General features: G+C 49.6%; 1 protein-coding gene across 1 annotated transcript in view; it reads right to left on the reverse strand.

Annotated features, from left to right (window-relative positions):
- FOXO6 (forkhead box O6) overlaps positions 1 to 1,159 on the reverse strand; it is a 145,710-nt gene extending 144,551 nt beyond the window's left edge. The window contains exon 1 of the mRNA XM_026702436.2: positions 676 to 1,159. Coding sequence (XP_026558221.1) covers positions 676 to 1,146 — 471 coding nt within the window. The 5' untranslated portion in view covers positions 1,147 to 1,159. The remainder of the gene's footprint in view (positions 1 to 675) is intronic.
- Between the last annotated feature and the right edge of the window lie 8,906 nt (positions 1,160 to 10,065).

A 10,065-nucleotide genomic window follows, 5' to 3' on the forward strand; every position in this document is an offset into this window, starting at 1 on the left:
GAAGAAAAGGGGGGGGGGGTGTACATTTAAAAGCAATCACTTACACCCTCTTCCCTACTGCCAACAATACTTTCTCCTCCTCTGGCTCAGCAAGAAGCAAAAGTGCTCTCCAGTCCGAGTTCAATAAGGCTACTACGAGAGTAACTGCCCTTTCCGGGTCAAAGACAACAGAGCAGAGTCTCGGGAATCAAGTTCTGGACTCCAAGAGAGTTTGGTTTGAGGGGGGACCGGACACTCTTGCAATAAAGCCAAAGGCCTTGACCTGTTAGAGCCAAACCTATGCTCAGCAGGGATGCTCCAGAGTCTCTGGGAAGGATTCAGGGTTGGCCCTGCCATTACTTTAATACTCCAGACACCAACGAACAGTTGCAAAGCTGTTCTCTCAAGTAAAAGGATGGAATAAAGGTAGCGGGGAAAGACCAGCATTTGAACAGCCTTTTAATCAACCTCTCCTTGCAGCTTCGGGGAATACCCCCCCTCCAAAAAAACCCACCACCACCACAGGTCAACCCCCTTCTGCTGGACATCTAAACCAAAGAAAGGCACGCCGGAGACCCCCACGGAGGACGAGAGTAGTAAAACTTCCCCCAGCGCCTCTGGGAAACTAGGCATCTAGGAAGCGGGAGGGGAAGAAGGCGCAAGGCGGAGAGGACCGCCCCCCGCTCCCCCAGGTACCTTCCAGCCCGCGGAGCTGTTGCTGTCGCCTTTATCCTTAAAATAGGGCACGTATCGGACCATCCAGTCGTAGATCTGGGAGAGGGTGAGCCGTTTCTCCGGGGAACTCTCGATCGCCTTGGTGATGAGATCCGCGTACGACAGGTTGCCCCAAGCGTTCCGCCGCGAAGTCTTGGCTTTGCGGAGCTGTCCAACGTCCGCGCTCAAGGAAGGCAGCGCCGGGGTCGCTTTGCCACGCTCCGCCGCCACGCCGGCGTTCTCGGCGCCTTCGGTGCCGCCGGCCAAGGGGTGCTTCGGGGCGCCGCCGCCGCCGCCGCCTCCTCCTCCTCTTCCTCCCGCACCGCCGCTTCCATCGTCGTCTTCGCCCGGAAAGTCGGGGTGAGGCAGCGGCCAGGTGCAAGAGCGAGGCCGACTCTGAGGTTCAAAATCCGGGTCGATGTCAACCTGATGCGCCTGCAGCTTCTCATCCATGGTCCTCCCCCGCCCCCCCCCCACGGCCGCCTTTCCCCCCACCCCCTTTTTGCCCCCCCTCCCTCTTTTTTTTTCCGCTTTATATCCCGGGAAAAGGGAAGCGATGGTTTTCCTTTGTAAAAGAAAGAAAGAAAGAAAGAAGAAGAAAAAAAAATCCTGCCAAAGGTTTCCAACCTCCCCGCCCCAAAAAGCGTCGACTGGCAGCTCCGGAGCAGACGGCGCGTTAGGAAGCGACGCTCCGCGGCGGCAGCGGCAGCGGCGGCGGCGGCGGCGGCGGCATCGCACCAAAGTGGGTCGGGGAGGAAAAAGGGAGAGAAAGAGCGCGAGGGAGGCGGGCTTGGTTGGAGACGTTGCTTCGGCGGCTTCGGGGAGGAAGGTGCGTCGGGGGAGCGGTGGGGAAGGGAGGAGGGAGAACGAAGAGCGGCACGGAGCCCGGAGAGTCCGCAAAAGGCAGCCCGGCCGGTTCTCGGGAGGCTCCGGCAGAAGAAGGGCAAAGGACGGCCAAAGGCGGCGGCTTTGCTCCAGCGCCAGAGAAAGGCGAGGGGAACGCCCGTGCGAGCGAGCAACAGATGAGCAGCTGGAGCGTCGGAGAGACTCGGCGGGCTTTCGAGGGTTGCCGTGCAGCTTTTCCGGGGAGACCCCAGGCTCGAGGCCAAGGCAGTTCGAGGCTGGCAGTTCCAAGCGGGGGAATCTCTTTCCTTTTTTCCAAGCCGCGTGAGAAGCTCAAAATAGGCCCCCAAATCTATGGGTCTGTATCTCAAAATTCAAAGGACGGTTCGGGCGTAAGCGGGAGAATCCGCCGCTAAGGAGTCCGGAGACAGGGATGGAGGCGCGGGGCGAGCGCCACCATGATCGCGCCGTCCCCTTTCCTCGACGACGGCGGAGACTCGCACCGGGAGCCGGCAGGCACCGGCTGGACTGGGCAGCCGATTGGCCAGGCAGCCGGAGGCGCGCTCTGACGATTAGCACCTGCTGCTGCTGCTGCTGCTGGCAGGCTCGGGGCGGCAGCCAGCCCTGGTCGCCGTCGCTGTCATCTTCCTGGCCAACCCGTCGTCTTCCTCCTCCTCCTTCTGCTTCTCCTCCCGCTGCTGCTGCTGCTGCTGCTGCTGCTGCTGCTGCGCTCGTGCCGCCCCGAGCGGGCGCCGCCTCTCTCTGGGGACCCGACGGGATGGCAACATGCTGAGGAGGAGGAGGAGGAGGAAGAGGAGGAGGAGGAGGAGAAAGCGGCGGAAACGGCGGCGGGAGCGACCGCCACTCTTCCCTTTCTCTGCTCCGTTGCCCTCTCGTCACCCGGGCGCCGAGCGGACCGTGCCTGCCGCGGACAAGCAGCGCGCACGCGGGAAGGGCAGCCGACGAGACCGCCAGGCGAGCCGGCCGCACTTCGGGGGTGGGAGAGAGGGAAGGGCCGGCCCGGTTGGATGGGGAGGGGAGGGGAGGGGGAGAAAGGCGGGGCCTCACCCAGCACCTAACACGAGGGCGAGGTGGTGGTGGAGGAGGAGGAGGAGCGTGGTCGCCTCCTCCACCCACCCAGGCTTCTTTGCCCGCGTTTCCCGGCTAGTGGCCGGCTTTTTTAAAAAAAAAAAGAAGAGACCGGACAGTCCCTTGTCTGAAATGCTATCTTCTATATGGTATCTACTGCTTGAGCGGCGGGGGGGGGGTTGGACTAGAAGACCTCCAAGCTCCCTTCCAGGCTCTATCCTGATCGACGGGTTGATTGTGCCAAACTCGCCCGCCCCTGACCCCGCAGTCCGACTAGGCACGTGACCCCAACACGCCGGGTATTTCCCAGGGAAAGGCGAGCGAAGCAGCTGCTGCTTGTAGCAGCAGCCAACGGACCACAAGGCGGCTTCGGCCTCCGCCCGGGGACCCTGCTGTCTCGACATCCCCGGCCGTCCGGCTGCGGTCACACCAAAGTGCCCGGCCGGCCGATGCGCTTTGTTCCGTTCCCCCCCCCCTGCCCCCAGGGTTGGGGCGAAGGTGCTTTGGAGGCGCATGGGAGGTGTAGTTTCCCCCCCCCATACACACACACGTGCGTTCTGGGTGAGAAAGGGGAGGGGGGGTTCTCGCTCTTTCTCTTCACACCCAGGCTTGGAAATAGGGGTTGAGCCCCTTCCCTGCACGGTCTGCAGGGTGCACGAAGCCCGGGGGTGGGGGAGGATTATCTGCGAGACGCTCCTCCGGACAAGCCGGGCAGGACCACCGCCGCGACCAGCCGGCTTCCTCCCCGTCTGGCAATGAGGCTCAGCTGGTCTCCTGGCCCCGCCCACCCATCCACCCGCCGGGCTCTTCCCCCCTCCCTCCCCGCCCCCGCTAGCTTTTCCTGGGTTTCTCCCTGACTTGCTCCATTATCGTTACACTGACCTGACCCTGTGCCCGCCTCCTGATTGGAAGGAGCGCGGCACATGACCTAGACCTCCGCGCTCTCATTGGCTCGATCCCAGCTAGCGTTTTCGCTGGGGGGGGGGCGGGGAAATGTGGGAAGGGAAAGGAGGCAGTGCAGGGGAGACGCGTTTGGCGGGCGAAGGGAACCTCCCCTCCGTGAGAGTCTACGCTTCTTGAGTTACCCGCGGGTAACCCAGGGCAACGAATCTCACCGGCTGGACCCCCTCCGTGAGCGAAGCCACGCCCCACGGCTTCGACCTATCACGCCGAGGCGAAATCAGCGCCCCGCCCCCCTCCGCTCTTGCCCTGATTCTCTTGCCAGCGAAAAGGGCGGCGTTAGCCACGCCCACATCCCCTCCAGGCTTCTCCTCGAGCGGCGTCTCCTCAGCGGCTCTTCACAGTGACCCAGATCGAGGAAGCCTCCTGACGACGCGGGTTTGCGTCGATTCAGGATGAAGTCCTGCGGATTTTCGGCGGGATTTTCAAAGTCGCCCTACTTCCACAGAAGCTGGCACGAGCTTTCTCCGTTTACATTTTACGGAGGCAGTTCCGTCCGTCATTTAAAAACAAAACGAAACACTTATTTTCTCGGAAACTCTTCAAACGGCTATCTCGGCTTCAGACGTTGCAGTGAAAAAAAAAATAATGATAATGATGTGAATAAAGGAGGGTGGATATGCTTGCAGCGGTTGGTTCTGCCCGTTTGCAAGCAGGCACCTGGCTTAAGCAAGGGAGCAATTCACCGGGTGTCCTGAGATGACACAACGTGCCTCACTACACACACATAATAAATACAAGGGCTGGGTTGGTGCCTCAGCCGCGCTAGCCTAAAGTAATCTTCCTAATGCGCTTCTAGTGCTCTAATTACTAACTTCACACTACGGCAAAACGACAAATTCACAGATAATTATCTCAAACCCAAGCGCCTCTGGGTTTTAGCGTTCGTCGTGATTCGCCTTTTCCTTGCAATTAAGTCGTTCAGATTTGGCCATTGTTCCTGCCATAACTTTGAATGCTCTTTCCCTTCACACCCGTATTTTTTTCCTCTCTCTCTCTTTTTAAACCCATTTCTCAAATAAATACAGCGATACGTGGTGTCCATTTTACTAATCTTTTCTTAACCATCTTTGCCAGACTTCCCAAAAGGCTCCCATACATTTCTTTGTATGTTGTATGTTGTACATTGTAAAAGGGAAAGCCCAAAGATATAGTAAATATATCACCAAAATCCACAGTCATGGATACACACATACGTACATGAAATATTAGAATTTTTCAATGGAATAAAAATATACAGTACAAACAAGACCAAAGGTCAGAAAGTAAGAAATAGAGAAGAAGAAAAGGGGGGACAGTTATGTCTTCCACCATTCTATCAAGTAATTACCATTATAAACTTTCGCAAACCTCATCCTTTTTAATCCCCAAATCATCACTTTGATTTTTTCTTTCAGCAAGAACTCCATATCCAGAGTCCCTCTTGTAACCAGTTGTATTACTTTGGAGGTAATTTAGAAATGTGAAACATGACTAGATAGATAGATAGATAGATAGATAGATAGATAGATAGATAGATAGATAGATAGGGATGGTTTCCAGTTTTTTTAAAAAAAAGCCTTTATCATTTTTTCTCTGAACAAACTGTTCATTACAATCATGCATTTGAAAATAAGCTGAGATACCAATTGCAAAAACCCACATATACACCACAAAGGAAAAATGAAGTTTGCACCTGGCAATCAAATTCCAGTACATTTAAGCTAGAGGGCAATAACAACCTGAGAAACATTTCTTTATCCCTAGAGCAAAGAGTGACCCAAAGGGATCACTCAGTTTCAAATGTCATCTTACTAGCAGTGTCAAACTCGGTAAAATAATAACATTTGTTAGCAGTCAAGAGATTAGCATCAGAAATCTTGCTGGCTTTGGAGCTGTAAAATCCCACATCAGAAAATCATGAAAAAAAAAACATTGCAAATGGGCAAACATGTTTTATATGTTTATAAAGGTCCAATTAGAGGTGCTTGGCATCTCCAGTTCAAAGGATGAGATATAAAACAACAGCAAAGACATCAATTTGAGGAACCTGGAGAGATGCACCCCAGTAAGAAAAGACAGTACTGAGATTGGTGAAGCAATGCTTCTGCCTGATACAAGGAAGCTTCTTAACATTTTTCTCCCTTACATACACAAATTTATCTAAAGTTATAAAAGGTTATAAACTGGAGGTTATAATTAAGTTTGGATGCCGGTGGCTCAGTGGCTAAGACGCTGAGGTGGCGATCAGAAAGGTCGGCTATTTGGCAGTTCGAATCCCTAGCGCCGCGTAACGGAGTGAGTTCCCATTACTTGTCCCACCTTCTGCCAACCTAGCAGTTCGAAAGCATGTAAAAATGCAAGTAGAAAAATAGGGATCATCTTTGGTGGGAAGGTAGCAGCATTCCATGCGCTTACGGTGTTTAGTCATGCCGACCACTTGACCACGGAGACGTCTTTGGACAGCACTGGCTCTTCTGTTTTGTGACAGAGATGAGCACTGCCCCCTAGAGCCGGAAACAACTAGAACGTATGTGCGAGGGGAACTTTTACCTTTACTATAATTAAGTTACAGCATCCTTGTATCAGGGATGTTGGCTCTAAATTCACTTCTGAGCACTGGTTCTAATCTAGGAAGCTCTGTACAGCTTGAGGATCACAATTTCTGTATCCCTTCCTGGATACATCTGAGTCCAGAGGAAAGCATGGGAGGAAATGCTCCTGAGATACAGAAAGCAGCATTTTTGGTAGCAGTCACACCTCCCCTCAATCTCTGGAATGCATTCCCCAAAAAGACATGCCTAAAGGCCTCCTCTGTCATTTTTCTGGCACCAGGCAAAGACCGTTGAGTTCTCCCAGGCTTTTTAATTTTATCGTAATTGTAGTTTTATGCACTTCAGTTGCAATGTGGTATTCTAAAACTAATAAACTTTAATCTCTGCCATTTTAGTCTTCCCTGCGTTCAGCAACAAACTACTCTCTTTGCTTTGCTATTTTCCCATTTAGTGTATCTTTAGTAAGAGGTTCTCAACGCAGTACTGATGCCAGCTCATCTGTCTTGGCTTTGCAGCTGATATATATATATATATATATACATACATACATACATACATACATACATACATACATACATACACACACACACACACACACACACATACATACATACATATTGTACTTTTATGGAGAATAAGGTCTGGCAAGTAAGAAAATATGGGAGACAGTTGCTGTCTTCTTTACATCCCGCAGGGCTAACACAGTCATAATCTGAGCCAAGAATCTCAACAGCAAGCCTGCATGTGGGCAGCTTTCCCTGCCCAGTACCTCCACCCCTGAATTTCCTAGGGTTGGATATAGCTCTTGTGAGAATCAAGGCTGTCTTTGTATGAAGGCTGGTGGTAGTCACTGTCTCCCCCAGGAACTGCCTGGGTATTGGGGTTTCAATTATCTTTGGCTGCCAAAGAGCTGGTCCCTCCACAGCACAGCTAGCAAGGCAAGTGTCGTCAGGTGTGAAAGGTACATTACTTTCTGTATGTCATCCCAGCTGTTCACAGCAACCTAACCTCACCTCCTTTGTGCAGCAATGAGCAGGTTGGGCTAAGGACACGAGGGCGTGCCAACTCTTTTGAATATAGAGCACCTGGGCTGGACGTTAGCCAAGCTGCCTTGAGAACTGAACCCTTCTTCAGTCCAGAAGGAGCCATGCTGCTATAGTAGGAATGCAGCCAGTAAAGGCTCAAACTGTATCCAACTGATACAGTGGTGAGCAGTCTTGATTTTAAGCGACAGCTGCATTGGGCTATGGAATAAAAAGAACTCAACAGATTTATACAAACAAGCCCAGCCAGAAATTGCAAGATGTAGACTGAATAAAGAATAATAAAGTTGGAAGGGGCCTTAGAGGTCTTCTAATCCAACCCCCCTGCTCAAGCAGGAAAATCTACCCCATTCCAGATAAATGGCTGTCGAGTCTCTTCTTAACTCCAGTGATGGAGCACCCGCAACCTCTGGAGGCGAGCTGTTCCGCTGGTTAATTGTTCTGATAGGAAATTTCAAACTGTATTGTTTTTGTAATAGACAGTTCCTAACAATCAGAGATCAAGAGACATAATGAGGGAATTCGGGAGACAGATTTCTCCAATAAACTTTCACACCAGCAGCTCCTTGTTCTCATGCCTGCTACTGGGACAGACATGAATATACCAAATGGGGCCCCTGACAGAACAGGTTTCTCCCAACAGCCTCTGATATTATTCAGTCAAATACTTCCTCACACCCACATCGTCCTTAGCATCAAAGGCACAAGAATCTTTGTGGTAGCTGCATTATTGAGGGTGGTGATAAATCTTCCTATACGGTCTAGCTCATTTCCTTATAACCCTCACACAGAAATGCGCGCAAAGAATTGTTTCCAATCTGATCTTTTCAGAAGAACTGGTTTCCAACTCTTCCTGGTTTTTCATTCTCGTTTTTAAGTAGTTGAAATGTAGTTGAGGTCAGCAGCAGGGTTAGGAGAAGTGATGCTTAGAGAAAGAGAACCTGCTGGAACAGGTAAAAATATTCCTATAGGGTCTTTTTTTTTCCATTTTTTATAGAGCTATTATGACCTAATGCTCTTGCTGCCCTAACTAACCAGTCTACTCTACTCCATTGTGGATTATTTTTCATTTCTCAAAGAAATTTGCTGGACGTAATGAGAAAACCCCACCCCTTCCCCAAGAGGTCTGTAGGGGCCGTGCATAAGTGCACCAGCGTGCCTACCGTCCCTGTCCTATTGTTGCTTTTTTATTTTTATTTTTTATTTTTCTTATATGTATCCATTTCATGTATCCATAACTATGTTTATACTTATACCTGTTATCTTATAATTGCTTGACTAGATAGATAGATAGATAGATAGATAGATAGAAAGATAGATAGATAGATAGATAGATAGATAGATAGATAGATAGATAGATAGATAGATAGATGCCCTAGAAATGCCACTTTTCGGTAAAATTCTACAACTTGCAGAAAGTTTTCAAAATTCCAGTTACTAGCAAGAAATATTTGCCACCAGAAAAAGAAGATGTATCAGTCTAAAAAGGAGGAGGTAAATGGTATTCAGATATGCCAGTGTTTTTCAACCTTAAAAGAGTATGGAGTTAAGCTGGCTTGGGGAATTCTGGGAGTTGAATTCCGCACATCTTTGAGCTGCCAAGTTTGAGGAACGCTAAAATATGCTAATGGGGATATTGTTATATGCAAATCTAGATATAATTGTAACAACGATTAACTTTTGTCTAATTAATAAGCTCAACCTAGCAAGATAAACAATTCCCATGTGACACTTCTCAGTCTAGATCAATATGTGATGTCTGTCATCAAAATTTGCCTTCTGGGTAATTTCCAGGCCTTCTATCCTCACTTGATGTGTCTGTCTTTCATTTAGATTGGGCTGGACAGCCTTGGCAATAGGTGTATATGCACAGCAGACTGTTGGGTCCTGCAGGAAAAGAGTAGAGAATCCTGCCACTCAGGTTGCCAGGAGCCACGTTCCTTTCTATAATCAGGGGTCTCCAAATTTGGCAACTTTAAGCCTGGAGGACTTCAACTACCAGAATTCCCTGGCTGGGGAATTCTGGGAGTTGAAGTCCTCCAGGCTTAAAGTTGCCAAGGTTGGAGACCCCTGCTCCAAATTATCGTACCATTCCGCCCTTTCCAGTTAGGCCTGTTAGAGACAACTGTCATGGGTTTTTTCTACTAGTATTTTGCCAAAAATTTGTGATCCATCTCCAAAAAATTTTTTCACCTGTAGAAGAACTTTTGTTTACTTCATTCTCCAGAGATTTGAAAACTTTTGGGAATAGTAGGTATAGTACTATCCTAGAGTACAGATATAGGAGCCTCTGTGGCGCAGTGGTTAGAGTGCAGTACTGCAATCTACTTCTGGAGCCAGCTGCCTACAATTGGCAGTTCAAATCGCACCAGGCTCAAGATTGACTCAGCCTCCCATCCTTCCAAGGTGGGTAAAATGAGAACCCAGATTGTTGGGGGCAGTACACTGACTCTGTAAACCCCTTAGATAGGTCTGTAAAGCACTATAAAGCGGTAAATAAGTCTAAGTGCTATTGCTATTGCTATTCCTTGACTTAAAACCATTCGTGTAATGACAATTCAAGTTACAATGGCACTGGAAAAAAAAGTGACTTGCAACAGATCCTCGGACTTACAACTGCTGCAGCATTCCAATGGTCACATGACCAAAATTTGGTTGCTTGGCAACTTAGCATATATTTACAACGGTTGCAGTGTCCCATGATCACTGGATATAGACAACTTCCCAGCTGTCTTCTGGCAAGCAAAATCAGATTTGCTTAACAACTTCCTAATTGTCCTAGCTGATTCACTTAACAATCATGGCAAAAATGTCATAAAATTGGGTATGTCTCACTTAACAACCACCCTCCTTAACAGCATAAATTCTGATCTCATTTGTGGTACATGTATTGGCTGTATTAA

Source organism: Pseudonaja textilis, chromosome 10 (assembly GCF_049901715.1).
Source record: "Pseudonaja textilis isolate UNSWEBS1 chromosome 10, rPseTex1.2, whole genome shotgun sequence".
Taxonomy (NCBI): domain Eukaryota; kingdom Metazoa; phylum Chordata; class Lepidosauria; order Squamata; family Elapidae; genus Pseudonaja; species Pseudonaja textilis.